Here is a 26,094-nt window from a genome sequence, read left to right as displayed (position 1 = left end):
AAATTCTGGCCTCTGCCAAGGGCAGGGGGTGCAGAACAGGGAGCAGGAAGGAAAACCTCTGTGGGAAGAAGCGGGCACGTCCCCTGCCCCGGTGACCAGCATGCCTGGGACTGTCAGGATTTTAGCACCAAAAGTCTGGCATCTTGGAACACCCCCTCGGTCCTCGGCAAACTGGAACAGTTGGTCATTCTATGATGAAATACTGAGGCCCACAGGAGCCAAGGCTGGGGTAGGCAGGAAGGGCTCCCAAACCTGGCCCCTCTTCTCCCCCTCCCCACTCCGCAATTCTTCCTTCCACTGCGGTGGGGCTTTTGAGGATCAAGGGGTGGTGGAGGCGTTTGAGGGCCTGAGAAGGGCTCTCCAGTCCTGGGGACTGAGCCCAGCTCACAGGAGGCCAGGACTGGGAAGATGGTGGCCCAGGCTGCCGACAGGGAGCTCCTGGGCTACGGGGAGGTAGGAGAGCCAACCTCAGGCTCCCCTCCCGCCTGATCCCATTATCTCTTGTGGGATGGGCTTTTGGGGAGGAATTTTCAGCCTATGACAGCTACGGAGAGATTAGAGGGGGCTGCCTAGGAGGTAATAAGCCCCCATCCTTGGAGGCATGTGAATAGCTGGGGGCTGTGTGCGACCCTCCCTCAGGTATACTGGGGTGGTCAAGTACCTTGGAGGCTCAGATGGGTTTGGGTTGGGGCCCACTTGGCCATGGTAGCCCTTGTCTTCTCATCCTTCCTAGAGGAGACGGGGCACGGCTGCACCCTCAGGCAGGGGTGGGATCTGGACAGTGGGCAAGAGTCGTCAGTGACCAACGCGGGTAGAGTCAGTTCTGCCCAGATAGGCGAGTCCCTGTTACTTTTTCTGCCCTCAGCCCCCGATGGCTCCTCCACAGTGAGGTTCTGAGGGCCGACTAGTGTTCAGCTGTCATCAAGGCCTTTGAGGGTGGGGAACGGGGGTGCAAGGGCTCCCCTCCTTCAGGAAGGCTAGTAACATTCTCAACCACCTGACAAGAGTGCGGCTCTCCCACGTTGTGTGAAATGTTCCTCAGATGTCCTATCCAAAGGCACCGTGTAACCTTGGGCACGTCCCTGTCCCCGTCTGGACCCTGAGTGCCTATCTGTAAAATGAGGAGGTAGAGGAGGTGGCCTCTATGGTATTTTCATCTCTGGCATTTGATGACCACCCAGTTGGCCTGTTCGTCGAGTCAAGGAATATTTATTGAACATCTTTTCTGTGCCAGAAATTAACAGCAACTGGGGAGATGAGATGTCTGCCTTTAATGCACTTCCTCTCTAGTGGAGGGATCTCACATTAAACACATAGGAATACATTTCTGCCAAGTGAATTACCTGAGGAAACCTCTAATAGGAAAGACAGAGTCCAAACAAGCAAGCAAACAAGGAGACAGGCAGTGCAGACAGAAGGAAGCCTAAACAGAAAAGAGAGAGAGCTATCATCATCTTCACAGAAATAACCTACAGTATCCATGAAACAAGAACTGGGTACGACATATATTAAAGAGAACAGTCACCAAATTAAAAGGAATCTTTGAAATGTAAAGCTTACAAATCAAACGCTCCATTAGAAGGGCAGAATGGTAACATAGACGAGACTTCCTAGAAACAGCGACGGGAAGATACAGAAGTGAGACAAAGGAGGGGAAAGATGAGGACGTTAGGGGTTCCTCCACGAAGCACAACATCTGGTTGGTTAGGGCTCCAGAAGGAGAGAACAGAGAAAATGGAGGTCAGGAAATCATAAAGGGGTAAATCAAAAACTTTTCCAGGGCTGAAGAACATGAATTTCTGATTTGGAAGGGCAGGCCCTCAGCAAGGCGCAGCATAGTGAATCATCACCTCCAAGCTTCCAGAAAGACAAATCCCAGGTGGCACACACACAACTGATGCCAACACAGTGGTGGAGCGCCCCACACCAGCCCTATAAGCAACAACAGAGCAACGGCTTTCAAGGGAGGGCCCCCTGTAAAGTTCTGGGGAAGAGATCTCCATCTGGAGTTCTCTACCCAGCTAGACTATCACTCAGAGTGACAAAGTCTTCAGACAGGCAGGTCCCACAACACCTCTCCTACAAGCCTTTTCCAGAAGGTACTGGAGGGCGGGTTCCGCCAAAGCGAGAGTGTAAACTGAGAAGGGGAAGATGTGGGATCCAGGAAGCAAGAGGCCCAAGCCCAGAGAGCTGAGCGATGGACCCCTGAGCAAGGGAGGTGGGCCATCTCTGTGTGACTGTAGCACAGCCAGGGTCCAAATAAACCGAACTGGAAGTGGCTCAGTTGGTTAAGTGCCCGACTCTTGGTTTCGGCTCAAGTCATGATCTCACGGTTCATGGGTTCGAGATCAGTGTCAGGCTGTGTGCTGAGAGCGCCAGAGCCTGCTTGGGATTCTGTCTCTCTCCCCCTCTCCCTGCCCCTCCCCCACTTGCTCTTGCACTCTCTCTCTCTCTCTCGAAAATAAATTAAAAAACTTAAAAAAAAAAAAACGAATTGGAGCAGGTCAGAAGGCTCAGGGAGAGATTTCTCCAAGATAAAATTGATAGAGTACATCATGGGTTTATTTACGTTGAAAGGAGATTCACCCAGCTGGGGGAGAGTGGGGAATTGAATTAGTGAGAAGCACTAAAAAACCCAAAACAACAAGCCCCCCTTCCCCGCACCCAGATGAAGACAACTCCAGGGGAAACAAGCGTCATCGAGAAAGATGACGGTAAGAACTCCGAAGAAAGGCCAGGGAGGTCTATGAGGACAATTAAGCGGGGAGCCTGTTTTAGCTTCCGTGGTCTCTGAAGAGCTGCTCTGATGAGGTGATGTTTAATGGAAGCCTGAAATGCCAGGTCCCAGCCACAGCAGGAGGGTCTGAGGGCTGGGGCAGGGGGGGGTTCACACTCTGGGCCTTCACACTCTGGGCCTGTGTGCTTTAGAAGGGGGAGCCCAGGGGAGGGTGTGGGCTCCTGAGAGCGCCTCAGAGGCAGCCCCCTGGCGTGGTGAGGCGGCCTAGGCGTAGGCGGGTACAGCAGCACAACGACGCCCCCTCCCCCAGGAAACCCTCTGTGACTGGCACTGAGGTCGCTGAGTCTCCCCTCTGGTTTACTGAACTCCCGATGTATGTGCTTCCAGCCTCTAGTGGGCCTACCGAATTCAGGACTTGCCTCCCAATTCCCCAGCACAGCAACGACGACGCCAGACAAGGCTTCACCTGCAGTGGGTCGGAACTCGGACTGCGAGAATATTCTCAGTATCAGACTGAGGGGCTTTGCAGGGGGCACGCGGTGCTTGCAGCCCCGCTTGGTGACAGGGGGATGGCGACACGGTGCGCTGGGATGGAGGGCTCCCCGGGGATGCTTTCATCCAAAGAGGATACCTGTTTGTCCTTGGCCCTGCCAGGAGGGTCAGGAGAGTGCTGAGCAGAATTCAGCCAGGTATATGGACAGGAGGAAAAGGAAGGCTGGGGCAGGGGGCTGAGGGGATATGAGTAGGCTTGCGCTGTGGAGGGCAAAAGTATCCAGTGCACAAAGTGTTTTCGAGGGGTTCTCTCATCTTTTGGTTGGTCTTCTGGCTCTCTTGTTTGGGGCCTCTTTCTCCTCCCCATTCTGACTCCTCCGGGCCCTCCTGTTTGGGGGGAAAAGCTCAGATATACCCTCACCCTGGAGGCATATGTCCTTCCCACACAGTTAGTGCTGAGAGAGCGGGGCCCAGAGAGCAGTGCAGCCTCCACAGACAGGCAGCTCCAGTGGTGGGATTTCAAGCAGTGTGGGAGGACACAGAGAATATTCCGGAAGGAGCGAGACCCTCAGCCTCACCTCTGCCTGCCGGGTGGGCAGTCCTGGGTGATGGAACTATCTGTGTGAGCCTGGGTCTCTCAGAACCCCAGTCAGGGAAACTGAAGTCCAACTGATTCGTGTCCAAGGCTCTCTGCTACGGGGTTCGGAGCCTTGTCATACCTCTGCCTGCCTCCCTGATCTCTCCCCTCCCGGCCAAGTGGGGAGCCAGGTCTGGCGCCTTGGCGCCTGGGGACCTCCCTGGACCACATGTGCTTAGAGCAGCCTAGCCTCAGAGCCAGCAGGCAGGCCTGACACAGACGAGGAAGATGTGTTTTCTTACAAAACCAGGACTAACATTTTGGCTTCTCGCTGGGGTGTTGGAGCCTGGTGGGGTTTTCATACACTTGGGCCTTCTCCGCTTTTCATTGAAACACAGCATCACCCACACAGACACATGGACACAAAGACACACACTTCTACACACACACACACACCCTCCCAAATACACACACTCGCTTGTATACACCAGACAAACACAGAGACGACACAAAACGACGCAGTCTCACACCTACATGAACACACGCTCAAACGTTCCCAAACACACACATTCACACACACAGTCCCACACCCACATCCACACAAACACACATACACACTCATCCACGCCTAGAAATGTCGCACGCATGTGCACACACAATCACTCATACGGCCCCAGCTTGGAGAAGACCCCCCCCCCCCCACCTTTCCTCTTGTTTGAAGCGAGGTTAGAAGTTTCCCACCTTCCGGGAGACTCAATTCTCACTCTTCGATCCATAAAAATCCTCTCAGCCCCATCTTTTATTGGGTGCTGTCCAGCTAGTGCTGTGTCTTTAAGGAAGTTGAAGCTGCTAAAAGTGAGTGAGAGAGAGGGAAAAAAAGAAAAAAAATTTGGCATCTCTTCCCCCTCGAGTTTCTGGTGTCACTTATGAAACACGGGTCCTTGTTGCTGCAGAGAAGCAGTTGTTTTGCTAGAAGGAGGGAGTGTCCGGGCTGTCTGGGCTCCCTTCCTGCAGCCTGCTCTCAGCGAGGCCCCAGGCACCCTGTCTGGGGAAGGGCGGGCACGGGCGAGCGGTTCGAAGGTGGGGCAGGAACCAGGGTGCCCCTTCCTCCAGCCTCCGCATCCTCCCTGCACGCCCGGTGGCCCCGCAGCCTGCCCTGGGCCAACTCTGTCCTTCGTTGGTCTTTGGTTCCATCTTAGAAGTGGATCCGCTTGGCTAAGAAAGAGTAGTTTGAAGGTAAGCCAGCGGGAAAGGGGGAGGCCTGCCAGGCACAGAGGCTCGACTGCCTGGCACTTTCCCGTTGGTTCGGGGTGCTTGGGACAATCCCTTATTTGGGTCTGTCCAGGGGGCGTCTGCCCCTCTAGCAACCGCATCCCCGGAAATCCCGGCAGCATTTGGGTTGAACCACTGGCCTCCCCCAGGCCAGCTGAGAGGTCCTGGCGGGGGTTTATTTAGGCAGCTGCCTGGCGTAGTCTGAAAGGAACAGGCCACGGGTGTGATTCTGTAGAAAGGGTTTGGTGTCTGCTGTGGTCATAGCCTGTAGGAGCGGGAGGGGGGCGGATGGGGTGGATGGGGGCGGTGTGCACTGCACAAGGGGCCTTGTCTGGGCCGGGGCAAAGCATACCTATGGGGGGCTCCGGTGGGAGGGACTGTGGCCAGGATGTGGGAGGGCAGGAGGGAGGTTCCATGGAGCGCTGGGGGAGGGGGCGGCTGAAAACGGATTTCAAGTCATAAAATCAGCTCGGAGCTGGCCGAGGCAGGGAGAGCTCTCTGCTTGGAGGAGGAGCTGGGGTCCTCTTCCGTCCCGTCTTCGCCCCTTCTGGCTGCATGACCTCGGGCAAGTCCTGGCCCTTCTTTGGGCCTCAGTTTCCCCTTCTGTAGAATGGGCAGGGGGGCTAGGTGGTGTTGGGTCTTAGCCGGATTCTGTGGGGGCAGGGCCTTGTGAGGGGGAAGAGCTCTGTCTGGCTGGGGTCCCGAGAGGGACGAGTGCCTTGCACGGGCCCTTGGGGTCACCTTGGTGGCGTGTCCTTCTCTGCAGGAGGTAGGATGCAGGAGCTGCGTTTGCTCTGCTGGGCGGTCCTCCTGGGCCTAGCGCAGGCCTGTCCCGAGCCCTGCGACTGCGGCGAGAAGTACGGCTTCCAGATCGCCGACTGCGCCTACCGTGACCTGGAGGCCGTGCCACCCGGCTTCCCTGCCAACGTGACCACGCTGAGCCTGTCGGCCAACCGGCTGCCAAGCTTGCCAGAGGGCGCCTTCCGGGAGGTGCCCCTGCTGCAGTCGCTGTGGCTGGCGCACAACGAGATCCGTGTGGTGGCCGCCGGTGCCCTCGCCCCTCTGGGCCAACTCAGGAGCCTGGACCTCAGCCACAACCTCATCTCCGACTTTGCCTGGAGCGACCTGCACAACCTCAGTGCCCTCCAGTTGCTCAAGATGGACAGCAACGAGCTGACCTTCATCCCCCGGGACGCCTTCCGCAGCCTTCGTGCCCTGCGCTCGCTGCAGCTCAACCACAACCGCCTGCACGCGCTGGCCGAAGGCACCTTCGCGCCTCTCACCGCTCTGTCCCACCTGCAGATCAACGATAACCCCTTCGACTGCACCTGCGGCATCGTGTGGTTCAAGACGTGGGCCCTGACCACGGCCGTGTCCATCCCGGAGCAAGACAACATCACCTGCACTTCGCCCCACGTGCTCAAGGGCACGCCGCTGAACCGCCTGCTGCCGCTGCCTTGCTCGGCGCCCTCGGTGCAGCTCACCTACCAGCCCAGCCAGGATGGTGCCGAGCTGCGGCCGGGCTTCGTGCTGGCCCTCCACTGCGACGTGGAGGGGCAACCGGCCCCCCAGCTCCACTGGCACATCCAGACGCCCGGTGGCACCGTGGAGATCACCAGCCCCAACGTGGGTGCCGACGGGCGTGCCCTGCCCGGGGCCCTGGCCGCCGGCGGCCGGCCTCGCTTCCAGGCCTTTGCCAACGGCAGCCTGCTCATCCCAGACTTTGGCAAGCTGGAGGAGGGCACCTACAGCTGCCTGGCCACCAACGAGCTAGGCAGTGCGGAGAGCTCAGTAAACGTGGCACTGGCCACACCGGGCGAGGGTGGGGAGGATGCGCTGGGACGCAGGTTCCACGGCAAAGCGGCTGAGGGTAAGGGCTGCTACACGGTTGACAACGAGGTACAGCCCTCAGGGCCAGAGGACAACGTCGTCATCATCTACCTCAGCCGCGCGGGGGGCCCTGAGGCTGCAGCAGTGGGAGGAGGGGCCCCTGGGAGGCAGCCCCCCGGCCTTTTCCTACTAGGCCAGAGCCTCCTCCTTCTCTTCCTCACTTCCTTCTAGCCTTCCCCCGTCCCCACCCCCCTTCCCTCCCCTGACTCTGTGGATGTCCCTTATAATAAGCAACACCTGGGTCTGAGGGTGGCAACTCCCAAGGCCGGTGTGGGGGACTTCACATCTTCCTACCTCCCTTCTCACCTCTTCTGGAACCCTCACCACCCCCGACTTCTAAACTTGCTCAAAGCTAGTGACTAGACCAGAATTTGATCCCATACTCACCGTGCGCGGTGCTGATTGCTGCTAACCACATGGCCCGTGCTCCCCCATCAGGGCAGCTCGCTAACAGGGCGATGCCCTAACCCCCCGGGGGAAGCCCCACCGATGGAATTGCAGGCACTGGGTCCGACCAGCTGGCAAAGGCTGGGGGCACAGGGTTGGGGCCGGGGGCTTGGCAGGGAAGTGACCTGAAGCAGACAGGGAATATGGTCTCGGGCGGTGGCTGGCATAGCTTTGGGCTCTTGGTGACCCGCTCGAGTTCCCGCTGCCTCTTGGCATTCCCCGATGATCTGGGGGCTCAGGAGTCTGTGCCCTGATCTCAGACAGGATCGGAGGATCCGGGATGGCCTTCATCTCCTCCCACCCTGTGCCCCTCCACCCCGGACACCTATCCTGCCTTTCTCTCCAAGTATGCATCTGTAGCCTGCCCCTCCAAAGAGGCTAGCCATCCCGGGGGGCGGCCGAGAAATAAACAGCATTTCTGATGCTCCCTTGTGTCTGCCTGGCATTTTGTCTGAATCTAGGGTCCTCCCCCGCCGCCCTCATCCCGGTTGGGGACAGGATAGGGAGTCGGAGGGTCAGGACAACCAGCCTGCTTGTCCACGCGTGATGGGGCCTGTGAGGCCCGCACAGACTGTGTAGCAGGTAGCACAAGGGGTTGGGCCGGTGGGCTCAGCGCCCGGCCTCAAGCTGAGCTGAAGGGCAGATGATCCCTGTCCTCAAATGAGCCCACAGGACAAATGGGGGTGTGGGTCTGATGAGCATCCCAGAGGCTTCCCTTGGGTCCATGGTCCTGCACAGTGCTTCATGCCAGCAGTGGCCTAAGGAGGCATTGGGGGGGAGGGCAGGGAACGGAAGCACCCGGATTGTGCCCCCCCCCTTCCCGGTCCTATTCCTGGAAGGGATGTTAAGGAATGGAGAGGAAATGGGGACAGACAAGGCAAGATGGGGAGGAAAGAGAAAGGGGGAGATGGGACGCAGGGTAGGGGCGAGAAGGGGGGAGAGGAAAAACACCCAGAGAGTGAGAACAAGAGAGCATCTTTGAGGGGGGAGCCCAGGAGACTAACGGTGCTTTCCAGGAAGAGGAAATGGTGTTCCTGGAGGAGAACTCGGCCCTGGGCGTCTTCCCCACACAGCAGGTGGATCGGCGGCTGACCTGGGGGGTGGCGAGGGCCTGGCAGCAGCCTGAGGGTCTCTTAGAGTGGGGAGCATGTAGATGGAATCAGAACCTGGAGACTAATCCCCACATCCGTGCCGAGTCAGCAGTGTGTCTCCCTCCCCACCCGTTTCCAGAACGAAGGGGGCTACACATAGGGACACGACCCTGTGGGAGAGGCTCTGCGGCCTCCCAGGTTCTGCACTCAGGACTGTTGAGCCCAGCAAAGTGGAGGCAGGGAGGCCAAGGAGTCTGGCCAGCTTCCCTTCCCCTCCTCCTGGTCCACATGCAGCACCTCCCCGCCCCCCTCAGCAGCTTGCAGCTCCTGCTGAGCTGATGTCACCAGCAGCACATGTCAGGGATGTCTGCACATCTGGTGGGAAGCAGCAGGGTGGAGCCAAGTCCCCCGTGCCGTGCCACTTTGGGTAAATCCCTGCCCATCTCTGGGCTTCAGTTTCCTCAGAAAACAAAGGACGAGTAGGAAGCTTAAGGGTCCAACGGACTCTGATTATCGAAGGCTTGATATCCTAACTCAGCTTGGATCCCTGATGTCTCTGGCTCCCATTCACAGCTGAGCAAGCTTGGCTTTTGGAAATGGGACCTGGGCCTAAGACCTGAGTCAGGGGCAGCTGGGGAACAGCTGTGCTCTGAATGAAACAGTCACTCTCCCGCTTTAAAGTCATCTGTGGCTCCCTGTACCCTCAGAGTGACGCCCAAATTCCCCGGCCAGCCATTCATTGTCCCTCTGCCTGACTCTCTGATGTCACCCTCCCTCCACGTGACCCTCTTGGACCTGCTAACTAATTGTTCCCGTAATAGTCTGTGATGTGTTATCTTCTACATCTTTACATATGCTGTTCCCTTGGTCTGGACACCCTTCCCCTCTTCTATTGTGACTGTTTCCTTGTTAAGGGAAGAGACCCAGTCTGCCTTCTCATCCCTGTGACGCTGTCGGTCACCAACACTGGGTCAGAGAGACATTTTTCAATGGGCTACAGTGGGATCAGAGCCCGCCCTCTTACCCACCCTCCCCCCGCCCCACCCTCTGGGGCAGCCTTAAAGGGGGTTTGAGCTCCCTGGCCCCACCCCTAGCTTCAAGTGTATTTGAGGCCGTGGTGGCGTGTGGGAATGTGGGCGAGGAGAGAGGTTGTGCAGACATCTCTCAAGGCCCCGCTGACCCAGATCTGTGGAGTGGCCACCTTTCCCCCACCCTCACCAAGCCCACAGTGGACCCTACACCCTCAGTTATCCATCCCCCACCTCCACCAGTCCCCAGCAAGGGAAGGGACCCCCCCGCCTCCCCCCTCCCCCCCACCTCAGCTGCCCTTCCTGGCTGCACACAGGGTCTACTCCTTTTAGGACAGCTCTACCCTGTGCCCCATCCCCCCTCTTCCGCTTCTTTATTCATATTGCTTCCGTCTTCCTGAAATCTCTCTTCCCTAAGTCCTGCCCATTCCCAAGGACCCAGGAGAAGTCCTACCTCCAAAGCCAATGTCCACATAGTTCAGAGGTGGCATCATAGGATCCCCAGTCCCTCTACCACCCAAAAGGATATGGCTATGGGTTCTCCTCTGCCCCGCACGGAGTACCCAGCCCCACATGTGACCAGGATACCCCGACCCCACCCAAGCCCCATACATGATTTACTGGCAGTACGGGCAGTTTTCCCCCACGTACCCTCCTCCTACGGAGGACTGTTTCTCAGGGACAAGTTTATTACAGGGAGCACACTAACCCCTTTCATAATATCTAAAGGCATACCAATTGCAAAAATATCAGGCTCTCAAGTGTGGCCAGCTCGGTGTGGGGCCTGCTTTGAGCCATGACTTTGCTGCCCAGTAGGAGCCCATGGCTTCCTCCTGGGCTGCCTCGCAGGAAGGCACGAGGCCCCCCCAAGAGGAGAGGGGGAAGCTGGAGGAGAGAGGAAGCCCTGTGTCTGGTTCCGTGGTGGTGAGATCCAAGGCTGAGGTGGGGCTGAGCTGGAACGTGAAGCTGTTCTGGGCTGAACCTCACCAAGGCCAGGCAGGAGAAGACCGCAGTGAGGCTGAGGCTGGTGGCAGAGCCAGCATGGGGAGGGGCCTGGATGTGGCCTCCCCGGTTCCACTGGCTCCCAGACCAAGAGCCTACACCACCAATTACTTCCTCTGGAGCCCTTGCTGGCTTCCCAAGACAAAGGGTGCAGACCAGAGCCCTCTGGAAGCTCCTGGTATGAGCAGACCTCCATCCAACCACAGCGACCCCTGGCTTCTGATGCTGGTCGTTGATCCGGGGAACTTGCTGGCAGAGAGGCTGCCCTGGGGGGGGGACGCTGGGGACACTGGGGAGGGAGTGGGCTGGGAGGAGGGGAGGACCCCAGCACAAACAAGGACAAGGTGGCTTCCCGCACCCTCGGGGCTGGGCTCCGTTGACCTAGGCCCCCGACAGGGCCGTCTTCCGGAAGGCTTGCAGGGCCGGGTTGTGCAGCAGCGTGTAGGCCAGACCCCAGCGGGCCCTGCCTTGGCGGGCCCTGGGCCCTGCTCCTCTGGCCACGGGGTCCTTGGTCTGCAGCAGCTGTATCCCTGAGAGGGAGAGACTTCCTGTGAGTCACTCAGCAAACACCAAGCCAACCCCTCTGGCACCAAACCTGAGCAGTCTGAAAGCCTCATGTGTGTTGTTGGGGAGGCTGGTGACCCCGGGGCTCCAGGGTGGGAGGTTGGGAGAAGTGTGGGCCGCAGAGGGGTGTTTGTAAAGGCTCAGGGTGTTGTCCTGCAGGGGGCAGGCAGAAGAGAGAGGGGCCAGCTCTATGGAGGGGACTGGAGGAAGGGCTGGGACAGCCAGCTCGGTACCCACCTCCCTACTGCGAACTTCCCGGGCGGTAAGGAAGGGGAAGACCTCTCATTCTCTGCGTGTGAAGGGTGTGTGTGTGTGTGTGTGTGTGTGTGCACTCTTACGGAACGAGCAGAGGGAGACAGTGTGCGGTGGGATCAAGGCTAAAAAATTACCCCGAGAGGCACCAGGAAAATGCTCACTTCCCTTCTCCCGCAGGCAGCGGAGGGAGAGAGGAAGTGAGCATTTTCCTGCGGTTCACTCCATTGTACGTCGTACATACTTCCTATGTGTGGCAGGGGGCGGGGGCATGCCTCGTCCCTCAGCGAAGGTGGGCTCAATTCCCGCCATCCCCAGGGGGAAGGCCCACCTTCTTCTTCCTCCCCGTGTCTGAGGCCATCCTGGGGGCCCCGGAGAGGCTGGGGCCGCTGTGTTCGCAGAAGCAGGTCACAGAACGCTGTCGTGGCTGGATGCAACTGGCTGGCCTCGATCTTCAAGAAGCTGCAGTATGTGTGGTAGCCTACGGTGGGTGGAGGACGGCAGCGCTGGGGGAGGAAGCCCCCCGCCCCGCTCCGCCGCCACCCCTAACACACGTACCGGAAGTGTCCTGAGCAGCCTGCCGACGCGCCCCCAGACTCCCTGAGCGCACGGCGCCTGCGCTGCCCGTGGGTCCCCCGCCCACACCTGCCACAGTCCCTCGTGGACTAGCTCGGGGCAGAGCCTCCCTCACTGCTTGCACAGCCTAAGCAACCCCTGCTCCTGGCCCCTGCCCAGCGGCCCTACCGGGGTCGAGATTGGCAGCTCGAGGTGGCAGCAGGCTGAAGTCCATCTGGCCAAGGTGGACAGCATTGTAGAGGGCAGAGAGGAGCACTCGCCAGGCAGCCACCACGGCGCCCACCAGCACGTTGATGGGGAAGAAAAAGAACGTGACTGCGGAGAGCGCTCGCCTGGGGTGGGGGGAGAGAAAAGGCTGAGGCTGGCCCTCCCCCACCGAGCCCCTTCCTCGGGGTCAGGGTCAGACCTAGGTACTAAGCACAGCCGCTGTTGTTCACTGCCTATCATTTATCGAGTATACCTTCTAAGCACCCTGCCCTGTGCTGGGCCTGCTCTCTTGCCCCCCACCACGCTGGGAGACAGGTGGTGGTACTGAGGCCCAGAGAGACTGGATGGCTTAGCTAAGGCTGTCAGTGGCAGAGCTGGGGCTTATGTCCTGGAACTTTCTGTGACCCCAGTGTCCCATCTCCCTCCTCTGGGTCCCTTGTCCGCTGACTCCGAGTCTCTCCTGGGGCTGAGGTCCTCCCACAGCCTTTCCATCTAACATGGAAATAATGTTTCTGTTAACCTCCTTCCTGCAAAGGGGGAGACACATGGTTTTGGGGAACACAGAGGGTCCAGGGGAGAGCGGTGCTGATCCCCAAAGCAGGAAAGGCTCATGGAGTATTTCTGGCACTGTGACAGGTGAGCAGAGAGGTATTCTGGAGTCGGCTGGGCCACTGTTCCCTTTCTCTTTGGGAAAGTCAAGCTCTCCTACCCTCCGCTGGGCTTCCCGAGAGGAAAGGGAGAGATGGCAGTGGAGGAAGAAGGACACGATAGGAAAGACCCCGAAGAAGAAGAGGCTGAGGTCCTGAGGAGACCACAAGCCCAGGAGCTGCCTCACCGGTTGGTTAGCTCTGGGTGTCCATGGCGAGTCTCTAGGAAGATCCAGTGGGCTGCCATGTTCTGCAGGACCACGGCCAGGACCAAGGTCAGCCAGAAGGGCCTGCAGGTGGGGTGGGGAGGATGTCACTGTTAGTGGCCCTCTGGGCGGTGGGCCTAGAGCCCTCAGCTCCTTGCCTCTCTCACCATGAGGACTCCAAGGATCGGAGGAGCAGGAGATTCCTGCCGTGGAGCACGGGCATGAACACCAGGAAGGCAAGGACCATGATCCCCAAGAAGAAGATGATCTGTTGCACCAGGAGCCCTGCAGGACAGGGAGGTGCAGGGGGACAGACATCAGGCTCTGTGGGACCCCAGCCCACCCTGGCACTCCCAGGAACCCAAGGGCTTAGGAATGGGGCAAACCTGGTTTCAGATCCCTGCTCTGCCGCTGCCTTAGCTGTGCCAACTAGAGCACGTTACTTTACCTCTCTGAACTTCGGGTTCTTCCTCGGTCAAATGAGGTCCTGGCCCCTACCTCAGCAGGCTTGCTGGGAGGATCCAATGATATAATGTCTGTGGCAACTCTTTGAAAACCACAAAGTGCTTTGCAAACGTTATTTCCCCCCAGTTGTCCCCAAGCCCTTGGGGACAAGATTGCATTTTAAATTAGTGTTGCATTCCTATTGGCCAGAGTCCTGGCACACAGTTGATGCCAGAAACTCGTCTATGGAAACAACTGGCTACTTGTTTACACGAGGTCATGTGTCTAAAAGAGCTTGGGAGGTATAAGGTCTACCAAGAGGAGGAATTACAACTTTTTGCACTAGTAATTTCTCTTCTCCTTTGTCATTCTTCTCCTCCTCCCCCGGGGAGGTGAGGACCGAAGGAACCAGCAGGCAGGGAAATCAGGCCCTGGCTTTTGCCACTCTGGCCCCAGCCCCCTCCCATTTCAGAGGGCTTTATTCACTGCACTGCCTGTGGGGAGAATCAGAAACGTGCTAGAAATTAACCTCACCTAACCCTCTCAGGGCAGGACCCCCTTGGCAGCCCCAACGATGACCACAGAACCCTGCTTGCATACCCCCAGTGATAGGGATCTCATTATCTCCACAAGGCAGCCCACTGTGGCATAACCCACCCTTATGTAAGCAGGAATGTGCCTCCGTGAACTTCCCACCTTCCAGCCCTGGGTTCACCCTCTGTGTAAACACCTGGTGGCAGTGAGGGGCCATCCTCATGCGAGGGGTATCCTTTCCCCAAGGGCTTCTGCACCTGCCCCTCTCCCTCAACCTGAGTGAGCCTCCTGAAGGCAGAGAAGGCAAGGTGGGTCCCTCTTGTTGATCTCGCCCCAGTTTGCCCCAGCACGGGTAGACACCCAGGGGCAGCCAAGACCTGCTGAGAGCTCTCCCCTCCCCAGCTGGGAGGGGGCAAGGGGGTGCTCACCAAGGCAGGTAAAAGCAGTCTGGTAGGCACTGAAGCTCATCCAACAGAATATGGCTTGGCGGGAGGGGTGGGGACTCCGGGGCAGGGGGCCCAGGTCCAGGGCAGCCCCTCGGTACAGAGCTTGCAGGTTGACCCTGGTTGGGGGAAGGGGGTGAGGAAAGCAGAGATCTCAGGGAACACACACACTCCCTAAAGTCCTCCTCTGGGCCAGTTTCTGGCAGAATTCCCTGTCTCCTTACGACCTATGGCCACAGGCAGGAAAGCCAAGGGCTGTGGGAGCCAGACAGGGCTTCCTGGAGGAGGTGGTATCTGAGTAGAGTCTTAAAGGATGAATGAGTGTAAGTTTTAGTGCAAGGCAGAGATCGAGGGAGATGAGTTCAGGCGGAAGGCTCAACCTGAGCCAAGTCAGAAAGGCGAGGAAACGATTGTAGGAACGGAGAGTGACTCTCAGGAAGCAAGGTTCCAGGCAGGCAGAGGCTTGAGGGCCTTGAACGCCGGCCAAAGTAGGGCCAACCCTGTGGGAAAAGATCCCTGGGTAAAAACCCTGAGGCCTGGCAAATGCACACTCTGCCATTGCTCCCCTTCCCACCCACGCTGCTCCTAACTAGAACCTTCTTCCCCACTCTGCTCACAGCTCACAGTGTGCGTGCAAGCGAGGCAATCTGGGATTCAATGGCCCATCACAATCTCTTCAGCGCCCCAGCACCAGCCGGGCCACCTCCACAGCCACGCTGGCATGTGGCAGGTTCACTCCAGCCCCTGTTTCTGACACTGTTCCCCCTGCCTCTGGCCACCCTTCCTCCCCCATCTCTTGCCTCTTCCAACCCCCGGCTTTCCCAGGCTGCCTTCCAGCCCACCCAGGTGGTCCCTTCTCAGAGGGCAAAGTCCACACCCCAGCTTGGGGTCTTCCAGCCCTGTATCACTCCCACCAGACAGGAAGCCCGGGAGGGTGGGCACGGCGAGGCCCCGCCTTCTCCACCCACCACAGGGCAGCTAGGCAGGCGGACACAGTGACCACCTGGGCCTGCAGTGGCTCTCCCCTCTTCCCAGACCCAGGGCTTTCCCCACAGGCCTCCCGGCTCAGGGCTCCTGCACCTCTTCCCCACAGCTGCACTGGGGAGTCAGAGCCTGCCACTGACCTGTGTGTCACCAGTGAGCGGATCAGCATGAGGAAGGTGAGTGAGCACGACAGGACCAAGGCCGAGATGTAGCAAACTGAAGGGGGAGAGAGAGAGCAAAGTGGACGGCCTCCCCGGGGCCCCCAAACTGCTGCCGGGGCGGGGCCCGGGTAGGAGTCACCCCTGCCCCCCACCCACGCTCCGCCTTGAGTGGAGACCCCTTGCCACCACCCCCCCACCACCCCACCCCGTTCTCAGATGCAGTGCAAGTCAACATTCTCAGCGGTCTCCTGCCCAGCGACTTGGCGGCCAGGACAGGGAGAGGCCAGCTCTGAGGCTGCAGACCTGGTCTTCACATCTGTCTTGCTGCTTCCATTGCGGTGTGTTGCATTCAGGCCTAGCAGGGATTGGGGGCTGCAAGCCTCCTGCCCTCCATCAACACCCAGCCTCAGAATGCACCCTCACAACAACCCCACGGAAGGGGTACTGGGCTGACCAGGGGGCTGAGGCTCAGCGAGAGGGCCTGACCCACCAGTTGCACCGCTGGGAAGTGATGGCTTGAGACCTGCAATTGTTTCCAAGCAGACCCAGAATCAGCCCGGCGTGCCTGCCCCCTGATCACATCAGTCACCCCAGGGAAGCGTTCCTGGTGTCTGTGTTCCATCCAGAGACTGGGGAGCAGGAGCAAACACACAAGGAGAGGCAGGCACTTGTTCCCTGTAGCCTCAGGTGTCGGAGAGGTGGGTCTCTGCACTGACAGCACAGCACGACCACCCGAAGCTGTTAAAACCCCTCGTGGCCCCGGCTGCACCCCAAGCCAATTAAATCAGAATTTCTGGGTGTGGGACCCAGTCCTTGGCTTTTGAATGCAGCCCGGGTTGAGAGCCACAGCACTGGGGGCTGCGCAAAGATAGAGCCTTAATGATCCATTTCAATCAGCCATTGACTGAAATCAACCAGGCCACCGACAGGTATTGAGGGCCTGCTAACTTCTTGAAGTTAGGCTGGTGTTGGAATCACCAGGAGGGCTTGTTCAGTCATAGAGGCTGAGCCCCACCCTCAGAGTTTCAGGAGTCTGGCAAGCGGCTTGAGCCTTGGGATTTTAAAAAAAGTTACCAGGTGATTGTTAGGCACAGCCAGGCTTGAGAACAACTGCTACCTAAGAAAGCACTAGGCACATGCAGCTCTGTCCTGCTCCTCTTGTCCTTCAGGAGCCAGCTCAGCACCAACAAGAGGGCGCTCTGGACCACCTTCTGCCAGGTGAGGGGCCTGTCTGTGAGCCTGTGCAGGTGAGTGAATGGGTTAACGTGGGGGGTTGGGGGAAGGCAGCCCCCTTGGCCCCAGGCCTGGCCATCTACCTCTGCTCCTTTCTCCCTCAGTTGGTTCCAAACCTGGGTCTCTCCAAATCCTGGTACCCACAAAATCCTCCTGCTCTCTGCTTCCTCCCCCCAGATAGATCGGTCTTCCCCCCACTGGGTTGAGGGCCTCAGCGACAAGGCTGCCTCTGTAGCTTTAACACCTGTTTTGCAGTAGGGAAAGTCAAGTCCAGAGAAGTGAAGTGGCTTGCCCAGGGTCACACAGCTTTTAAGTGATGGAGCAGGAGTTCCATCTGAGCTGTCTGATCTAGTCCACGTGACTCAGAGGCAGGGCCCTCTGTGAGCGATGCTAGGCTTATGGTCCAGGTGCCCAGTGGGCAGCCGGAAAATAGGGTCTCGGGGTTCAGCAGACATTAGCTCCTCAAGCTAAGCACAGACCAAAGGGCCCCTGAGCCCGCATATAATCTCAGTCCCATCCCTGGCTTACTGAGTGGCTTTGGACATAGCTCTGGACCCTCCTGGACCTCAGTTTTCCTCATCTGCGGACTAGGAGAGCAAACACTGCTCTGTTTGGCCCCTGAATCCAACAAGATCCAAAGTGGAAGCATTTAGGCTTGGAAGCTGCAGCAGGTGATTGTAAATGCCAGTGTGGTGAGTAGAAAAAGTCCACCATCCTGGACATGTCGCCTCCTGCCTCTGAGCCTCCATTTCCTGTTCCTGCAGATTGATGAAGCTGAGCTAACAGGGCTGCTGTGACCTTGGATGTGGGCCGATGTGGGCCACGTCTGCTCCTGCCTGTGGCCCAGGTGGCAGCCAACTTAGAAAATCTCCCTGGAGGCGTCATTTTCAGCCCACCTAGAACTTGTCACCTGTCCAACTTGTAGGGCCACATGTCCAGGGTGGCCTCTCGAATGGGAGCAGAGACGCTCAGGAAGGCGGTGGGAGTGGTGGTCAGGGAAGGAAGTGGTGACTGCACACATTTCTGCCCACCCCCACTTCCTGCCCCTTTCCGTGCTCGGCATGCCTGGTCTGCGGGGAGAGGATGATGTTAACAGTCAGGAACAACTGCTGAGCAGTCACACCTCCACCTGCAAGGCTGGCAGCCTAAGTTCCGACCATCCCATGTTCCTCCTCGGAAGCCAGGGCGCTCGTACCAGCCCAGGACCCCCAAGTCAGCAGAGGGTGCAGGCCCAGGACTCCTGACCACCAGGACTTGGCTCAAGGTGGTGGAGACTGTATTACTCTCTTAGCTCCACTCTGCCTGGCTGTGTGACCCCAAGTGAATCCTTTCCCATGTGTCAAGGGGGGACACTTCTCAGTCTCCTCCACAGGGCTATTGGGAGGGCCTGGGAGGTAGTATAGGTGGATGACAGGACTAAGGGCTAAAGGAGGCATCAGACCCCAGAAGGGGAGGCTGGTATGGTTCCCCGGCCCACAGGCTCATTGTCAAGGGAGGGAAGGAGAAAGGAGATGGCCCAGGAGGATAGGGATTGAGGAAGAGAAAGCATCATCCTGCCCAACCCCACCGGCCCAGTGTCCCACGTCACTGCCTCCTTTCCTCCTTCCCTACCCTCAGCAAGGCTCAACGGGCTGTCCCTTCAGCCCACACATCCAAGGCCTTGCCCATCTCCATGCCCAGAGAGCTGAACCCTGGAACCAGGGTGGGCGACACCACACAAGCTGACAAGGGGCTTGAGATGACTCCTTCAGGTCTCAGAGACTTGGAACTGGACACTGCAACCAGCCCAGTTTGGAGGGGAGGCAGTTGAGACCCACACAGAGGAAGAGACATACCCACGAGCACCCCGCATGTCCCTGGCAAGCTGGGACTGAGCTTGGGTGTCCGGCTCAGGTCCCCCCAACGGGCCCTCAGGGACTCCGGGGAAGCCTCACCTTCCAGAGCCCACAGCTGATGCTTCACCAGCCCCACCACTTCCTGCCTGTCCTCTGAGAGCACGATCCCAAAGCCGGCCAGTAGGTAGGAGGCGTCCGTGGTGATCCCCGCCCTCACCTTCTGGATGGTGGGTACCACGCCCACCAGCAGCAGCAGGGCCACCTGGAAGAGCCCCAGAATGAAGGTGCCAGGACCTGGCCGTGCTCACACCAGGCGGCCATCCCAGGAGAAGCGTTTTCTGAGCCAGCAGGGAGACTTCGGGGGAGAAACTGCGGCGGCACACGGCTGCATCCACAGGGCCAGCACCCGCCAGAATTCTTGTCTGCCCCGAGAGCGGCGTCCTCCTGCCCCTACCCCGCACGCCGCGAGCAGATCTGACTTTGGCCTAACAGGCGGCAGCCGTGCTTCCAAGCGGCACAGCTGTGCACATCTGTCTCTCGGACAACTATCTAAACCTCAGAACATTAAATTTCCAATTTCCCATGTTGGCGAAAGCCGCATCTCATACGGATGAGCCCAGGCTCACCGGGGTTCACGTTTTGGCTACCGTGAGGTATTAGCAATAGGAACTTGGCCAAGTCAAATCCACCTCTCTGAGCCTCAATTTCCCCCATCTGTCAAATGGAGAAAAAAATCCTGCTTATCTCCCAGGATTTGGGCTTTTTGGTTTTCTGGGGGTGTGCTGGGGGGGGGGGGGAGGGGAGTATTTCTTAAACTCATATTCCTTCCTAACTGCCCAAATCTGCTTAAAACTTCCCAAATGCTCAAAGAGGAAAGTAATTCTATTTCCTCTATTTTACAGCTGAGCTAATGGGTTCAGAGATGTTGAATAACTTGCCCAAGGTCACACAGGAGGCAAATGATGGAGTCAGGGTTTAAATCCATGTTTGTACGACTCCAGAACTCATGCTCTGACTCTATCTGAGCCCAGTAGGAGTTGACACCCCCTCTCTTCTGGGTCAGCCAGCATTCCCAAGATGTCCAGAAACAGCTAGACAGGATTGTAGTTTGGGCTTTGGGGGAGCTGAGCTGGGCCTGCGCCATCCCAGGCTTGGGGGTTGGGAGCAGGGGTCCAGAGGCAAATGGCACTGCGGGGGCAGGACATACCTGGTAGATGGCTGTCCCCGTCAAGGTGGCCGAAAGCACCAGCTTCAGAGGGAGTCGGAATCCTGCAGTCCCCAAAAGGAGGGATGTGGGAAGCCCAGCACCACTCAGGCCTGGGAGCCCCCACCCCTCCCAAAGAGCCCAGAAAAAGGGCCAGGACTTACAGGACCCTAGACCACCAAAGCCAGGCCAGGGGCTTTCCCCTTGTCCCCAGCTGGGACTGTTCCTCCTGACAGGGGTTCTGGGGGACGGGAGCCGGCCTCCCACTGCAGCTGTTTCGTGCAAGGAATGGGTGAGGTCACCTGCCACTCTTGACCTCAGCTCCCCACTCCATACCTCGCTGAGGAGTGTAGATGTAGTTTCCGTAGCAGATCCAGACCCGGGACAGGAAGCCGTGCTTGGAGGTGTGGGAGCTGCGGAAAGACCAAGGCAGGCAGGTGCCCTCAGGTGAAACCCCTGCCCTGAGCCCCAGCCCCAGAGTTTGGTTTATTCCTCACTCTGCCCCACCATGCTGCCCAGGGACAGCCCCCCCAAACTAGCCTGCCTACCAGCTCTGCCCACTGGCCCACAGGGAATGCCTAGGACCTCACCTACTTTCCAGCTTCTTTCGGCAAAGGAGGGTCCTCAGATATTCCTCAGAGTAACTGCTCTGCAGCCCCTGTGGAGACAGACAAATGGACGAGCAGATGAGACCTGGAGATGGCCTGGAGCCATCCCTGGGTCCCTGGCTCAGGGAACCACAGTGGGCTCCACGAAAGCTTCTTGCCTGTAGTAGGGTGCAGAGGACTGACCTGGGGGGCGAGGTCCGTGCCCCCTTAAGTTGCCCTTTCTCCTCCACAAATATGAGACTATCAGTCTCCTATAAATACTCAGTGTGAGCAGTTCTTCTTGAGGTCTGTCTCCAGCTCTCTCCTGCTTTAGCCACTGCTCACTGCTTCCCTCCTGGCCCACAGGCCTCTGCTAGCTGAGACTGGGGCAGAAGGGAACCTATGTCCCACCGGCACATCCCTGACCAGGACACAGGAGGGGGCCATTCCAGGTCACATCCCCCAGGCCTCTCCTCCGACTCCAGGGAGATCACAAGGGTCACGGGATTTGTCTAAGCCCCATCCCAGGCCTTAAGCGGCCTGCCAAGTGGCAGAGGCCCACGGTAAGATGGGGTTAGCCCCTGCCCCTGATCATGAGACTGCAAGCCTGTCACGGGTTGCCATGGCAACCCTGAAACCCAGGGGAAGCGTGGGTCAGCTGGAAACTTGACTGGGTCCTTTGAGGCTTAAACCTCCCTGACCCAGGGCCAAAGAGAATTTTACTTCTCCCAGGACTTCTCAAGAGGAAAGGCATGCATGGAGGGAGAGGTGAGGCAGAGAAGATCCCTGGAGGGGGAAGGAAAGGTACTAGGTAGGGTAGAGACATGCCCAGTGTTACCACGTAAGAGCCAAACCCAGAGTCGGGCGGGCCCACGGAGGACCCAGGGCGGCCACTAGAGAACCTGAGCCCACCCAGCCTCTCCCGCCTCACTCCCCTTCTGTCCTTGGGGACCTTGGCTCCCTGTCTAGCTTCAGTCCCAGCCCCTCTCCAGAGCTCCAGGCCCGTGGGCCAGCTGCCTGCCACACCCCCATGACCGCGCCCCATCCCCTGCACACGCGCGCACACCCACGGTCCGTATAGCAGCCACCTCCCTACTGTCTGTCCCACGTGCCACCTCAAGCCTGGCCTTCACCTTCCCCAACTGAAGGGTTAACCAAGCCCTTTCGGCATCTGAGTCCCCAGCCTTTCCTGAGTCTGTCCCCCTCCCCCTGAGGGCCTCTGCGGGATGGTTTTCTTCCTCTCCTCCCCCACCAGGAAGAGTCCTTGACCCCCCAGTTCCATGCTAGCCCATGGCTGGGGGATGGGCCCCGTGCTTCTCACATTGCCCTGTGAATCTTTGTTGCTGCCTGAATCCCCCCAGGGCACTGGGAGCTCCTGGAGGTCAGACACAAGTCAGTGGCTCTGAGTCCAGGGTACCTCGCCTGGGGCCTGACACTTGGTAGGTGCTTAGAAAGCTTCCTAATAAGATTGCCTTGTTTTGTAAGAATTCTCTCTCGTTATGATGTACCCACCCATCGATCTAAAAACTTCACAAATATGTGTTGAGTATCTATCGTGTGCTGAGAACTGGCCAGTGCTACAAATTGTGTGTGAACGAAACAGACACAAGCCATCTCTGCCCCTTTACTCTTCTTTTCCTACACCTGCTCACCTTCTCCTTATTCTGTCCCTACTCCAAATCCTTCCTGTCCTTCAGGGCCTCTACTGAAGCCTACCTCCTCCAGGAGGCTCCCCACCCCCCTCAACCCCACCCAGGCCTCTGTTCTTCCGGCTCACCCCTTCATCTGCCTTTATCCAACCATATCCAACCTAGAACTGATTCATGAAGCGACTCTGCCCTGGGTGTTTCCTGAATCATGTCGGCATCTGCAGGGCTCCTAGTGGGCACACGGCTCCTGGCCTGTCTCATTTCTCCACCTGGAGCCTCTGTGTCTCAGAAGCAGAGCTCTGACTTCTGCCTTCTGGTCCACTTCCCTTTGTTGGGTCCCCATTGTGCATCCGGCGGGGTGCCCCAGGTATCCTGGGTGCCAGCTGAGGGCCTGGCCTAACCTTTGCCCTGGGAGGGGGGGACTACCCAGTCACTTGGTGACTCAACAAATATTTTCTGAGCACCTGCTATGTGCTATGCCCTACACGAAGCGCGATTGCCCACAGGGCACCAACAGACATGCAGGAGCTCAGGGTGTCGGGTGTGACCAGAAGCCCAGCCCAGCCCTGCCCCTTTACCTCAGAGCCCGCTCCTGTCCTGTGGCTGAAGCTTCTCACCAGCTGCACCGGGTACCAAATGCTCAGGAATCCGAGGCCCAGAAGCAGAGGCAGGGAAGCCAGCAGGGAGTAGTACTTGTAGATCTAGGCAGACAGACAGACAGATTTCCAGACACACTGACCTCCTGCCTTCCTCCCCCAACAGAAGGCCAGGATCAATTTCCCTTCCCGTTTCACTCCCACCTGCCATGAGGGTGGCCTGAGGCCTCTGGCCCACCCCCTACCTGGGCCACTCAGCACCAACACTCTCGCTTCCCCTTGTGAGGCCCTGTGGAGATGCTCACCCTCCCCCGGGTTCCCGGACTCCCACAGCCCTGGGAGGAGCCAAGAGAAGAAGCTATGTAATCCCCTCCTCCTTGCAATGGGGTCTGAAACCGGGGACACCCGCTTTCTATGTTCCTTTGTTCCTGGGCTTTGGGCACAGGCCCCTGAAAATTAGAAGAGGGCCTAATTTTGTCTGTGTACAATTGTGACCTGGGCATCAGGGAAGTACATGCCCTACCTCCCGGCACCGAGACCTTCCCAGGGTTGGGCTCCTTCTGTATTCACTCACTTATTTGTTAGTTCAATACGTTTTTACCGGGAGCTCAGTAGGTGCCAGGCTCTGAGTGGTGAAAAAGACCAGTCAAGTCCCAGCTCTCAAAGAAAGCAACCAATCTGCATCTCTGCCCTGAAAGATTGGTGTTATCAACTCCGTTTACAGGGGGGAAACTGAGCCTCAGAATGGTGATGTGGTTTCCTCAAAACACTTAGCATCACCTGGCATCATTTTGTATATTTACTTGTTGTGTCTTCCCTTCCGGAATGACAACTGTTGGGATGCCAGGGACTTCATCTGTCCTGTTCACAGCTGTATTCCAGTGCTTGGAAACATCCCTGGCACGGAGTATGTGTTTCAAATATGTTTGTGGAAGGAAAGGAGGGAGGAGGGAGAGAAGAAGCTGGGTTCAAGCTCAGGTTGCCTGGCTCCACCCTTGGGGCTCTAGATGGGGCAGCGTCACACCCCCAGCCAGCAGCCAGTGAACCAGGTTCTGAGGTTCTAGAATTCTCTTTTTACCCTCCAAGACCATCCCCCTACTCGGGGCTTGTCTTCCTCCATCACTCCTCACCCCCACTCCAGCCTGACCAAAGGAAGGCTGGGGAGTCAATAATGGAGGGATTTCAGGCTCTCCCTTTCCCCTCTCTGTGCCCTCCTAGACGGTGCTGAGGATAGGCCCAGCCTCATCCCCTGTTCTTCCCACAGACGGCGCAGTGTGGAAGGGCCTGTGTTTACAGGAGTGGAGTTCTGTGCACAGTGGAAGGCAGCGGAGAAGACCAGCACATAGATAAGAGGAGAGGAGCCGTGCTGGTTCACGCAGCCCTCCATGCCCCTCTGCCTCAGGCTGCTGTGAGTCCGCGGTTACCTTGGGTGCCTGGGGGCACTCTACCCTCTGCCACACCTGGACCCCGAAGTGAGCCCAGGACAGTGTGCTGCCCAGCAGGTGTGCGGCTCCGTGCCTGACCGTGGCACAGGCGGCCAGAGGGTAGTAGAGGGCAGGGTAATAGAGCAGGGCGAGTATCTTCCAGGGCCCTGGAAGGCAAGAGGGGCAGAGGGAGACACGTGCTGGAAAGGCAGATGTGGGGCCTGGGTCCAGCCCCCCCCGCCAGACCCCTCTCCTGCCTCCGCCTTCTGAGCCCCTCAGCTGGTTCAGTGAGCCAGAGGCCCACATTCAAATTCACGTTCTGACTAGTACCGGCGTTGTGATCTCGGGCAAGTTACCTCTGGGAGCCTCACTTTCTCCATCTGTAAAATGGAAACGGTGGTAGTATATTAGCAAAGACATCATGAGAAGACAGCGCTTAGCACAGGTGCCTGGTCAGCTGTCAATAAACTTAAAGTTGCTACTTTATTACCTTTCCCTTCCCGGACCCTCCTCAGGGTCCTCCGGTGTGAGATGGGGCTACTACCCACCCTTTGCAGGGTCATTGTGAGGACTGGTTGATCTGAAGAGATCAGGTTGAGGACAGTGGCCCCTCTTGCTGGCAGCTGCCCTTTGCACCCTCGCTTCTTTGAGCCCAGCTCTCAATTCTCCAGAACCCCTCCTGCTTTCTCCCCACTCTCCTCCGTTCTCAGAGGGCTGGGCTGCCTGGGGGATTCAGCCTGTGCTGTTCTGGGGGTGGGGTTTGCACAAGAACAGAAGAGGCGGACAGGGCGGTAGTGACCCAACAGCTGGGACCCACAAAGGGCAGGTTTCATGCACTGTGGGAGCAGCTGGGAGCTTAGCGGGTCAGCATCTTCCGGGCAGTGGCTTACGACTCGGATGGGGGCTACCTGACTCGCTACAGAAGGGCCCGGCCCCATGCTCCAAATTCCCACCCGGTGCATCCCACCGATCTAGCCCCAGGGCCTCAGCTGCACTGGGTACCTCGGCTAGTGGATGAGGCCAAAGTCAGGAACGGCAGCGGGTCCTCGGCGGGGAACAGCAAACACAAGGAGCTGAAGAGGACCGTGAAGACAGCGGCAGGCACCATCCAGGTCCTGTCCCCAGCCAAGAAATCCACAGGGCTGGCGCAGACAGGGACAGGACAGGAGGGAGTCACTCAGGCCCTGTCCCCCACCCCCCCCCCCATTCCCTTGTGCCACGTTCCATAAACCGGGGAGGTAAAGGTGGAAACTTTCCCGATGGAAACTGAGGTCCCATCACCCATTCATCCCACACGTGTTTGTGGGGTGCCTGCTGTGTACCAAGTTCTGGGCCTTGTGGCAAAGGGACTCCAGGACATCCCGCTGATACACATACACACAGTAGGAACAAGCCAGAGCACCGCTCCCTCCGCCCACCCTGGAAGCTCCGGGAAACAGCTGCCTCCACACAAATCAGTCTGTCTGGGCTGGCAAACCTTCAGAGAGCTCGGAGAGTCACAACATCCTTGTGCAATAGCCACCGCCCCGGCCTGGGTGTGGCCCGGGGCAGAGGGCAGACAGCGGGCACAGCCGTCCCAGGCCCTGGCCCTCTGGGTTCAGGGCAGGCCTCTCAGACCTTCCGCTTCTGTCATCCAGCTTCACCTCATGCCTCGAGAGCTCCGTCCTGATTCCTTCTTCCCTCCAAGCCCACAAGCTCTTTCCTGGGCCCACCAGTGACAGAAACCCCAGGCTAGTCCTCCCCAAAACCATCATGGCAGGACCCACCTGGGTGTGTGGTCTTGGCCTGGGAACGAGGCTGTCTACACTGGGGTTCCCATCACCACCTCCCCCAACACTTTGGTCTCTCCCGTATAAGCCTGCCCAGGCCCATCTCCTCAGGGCCATCCTTGTCCCAGGCTCTGGGGTCACAGGACTAAAGGAGATAGGGGAAGAAAGTTCTAGCCACAGGGACTGGAGATCAGCCTCTCATGATCTGCCTTTAAACATCGGGGTCTGGTGATACCCTCAAGA

General features: G+C 58.3%; 2 protein-coding genes across 3 annotated transcripts in view; one reads left to right on the top strand and one right to left on the bottom strand.

Moving 5' to 3' along the window:
• The first annotated feature begins 4,720 nt into the window (after positions 1-4,720).
• Positions 4,721-7,842, top strand: ISLR (immunoglobulin superfamily containing leucine rich repeat). Its single transcript, XM_019441489.2, has 2 exons — positions 4,721-5,042; positions 5,845-7,842. The coding sequence occupies exon 2, from the start codon at positions 5,853-5,855 to the stop codon at positions 7,137-7,139; it is 1,287 nt and encodes a 428-aa protein (XP_019297034.2). The 5' UTR covers positions 4,721-5,042; positions 5,845-5,852; the 3' UTR covers positions 7,140-7,842.
• A 2,358-nt stretch (positions 7,843-10,200) lies between these two features.
• Positions 10,201-26,094, bottom strand: part of STRA6 (signaling receptor and transporter of retinol STRA6) — a 29,995-nt gene continuing 14,101 nt past the window's right edge. For both annotated transcript variants that reach the window (XM_019441480.2, XM_019441479.2), the window contains 15 exons: positions 25,085-25,224; positions 24,439-24,462; positions 24,083-24,249; positions 22,641-22,763; positions 20,417-20,484; positions 20,163-20,239; positions 19,830-19,891; positions 18,722-18,884; positions 15,534-15,609; positions 14,395-14,528; positions 13,156-13,273; positions 12,971-13,072; positions 12,097-12,260; positions 11,684-11,833; positions 10,201-11,066 (listed from right to left, as the gene is read on the bottom strand). In XM_019441480.2, the coding sequence (XP_019297025.1) occupies positions 10,918-11,066; positions 11,684-11,833; positions 12,097-12,260; positions 12,971-13,072; positions 13,156-13,273; positions 14,395-14,528; positions 15,534-15,609; positions 18,722-18,884; positions 19,830-19,891; positions 20,163-20,239; positions 20,417-20,484; positions 22,641-22,763; positions 24,083-24,249; positions 24,439-24,462; positions 25,085-25,224 (1,717 nt within the window). In that variant the 3' untranslated portion in view covers positions 10,201-10,917. The remainder of the gene's footprint in view (positions 11,067-11,683; positions 11,834-12,096; positions 12,261-12,970; positions 13,073-13,155; positions 13,274-14,394; positions 14,529-15,533; positions 15,610-18,721; positions 18,885-19,829; positions 19,892-20,162; positions 20,240-20,416; positions 20,485-22,640; positions 22,764-24,082; positions 24,250-24,438; positions 24,463-25,084; positions 25,225-26,094) is intronic.

Source organism: Panthera pardus, unplaced genomic scaffold (assembly GCF_024362965.1).
Source record: "Panthera pardus isolate Hobbes unplaced genomic scaffold, ASM2436296v1 HiC_scaffold_24, whole genome shotgun sequence".
In the NCBI taxonomy this organism is placed as follows: Eukaryota; Metazoa; Chordata; class Mammalia; order Carnivora; family Felidae; genus Panthera; species Panthera pardus.
The sequence above is the reverse complement of the archived record's forward strand: the minus strand, read 5'-3'. Positions and strand labels throughout refer to the sequence as shown.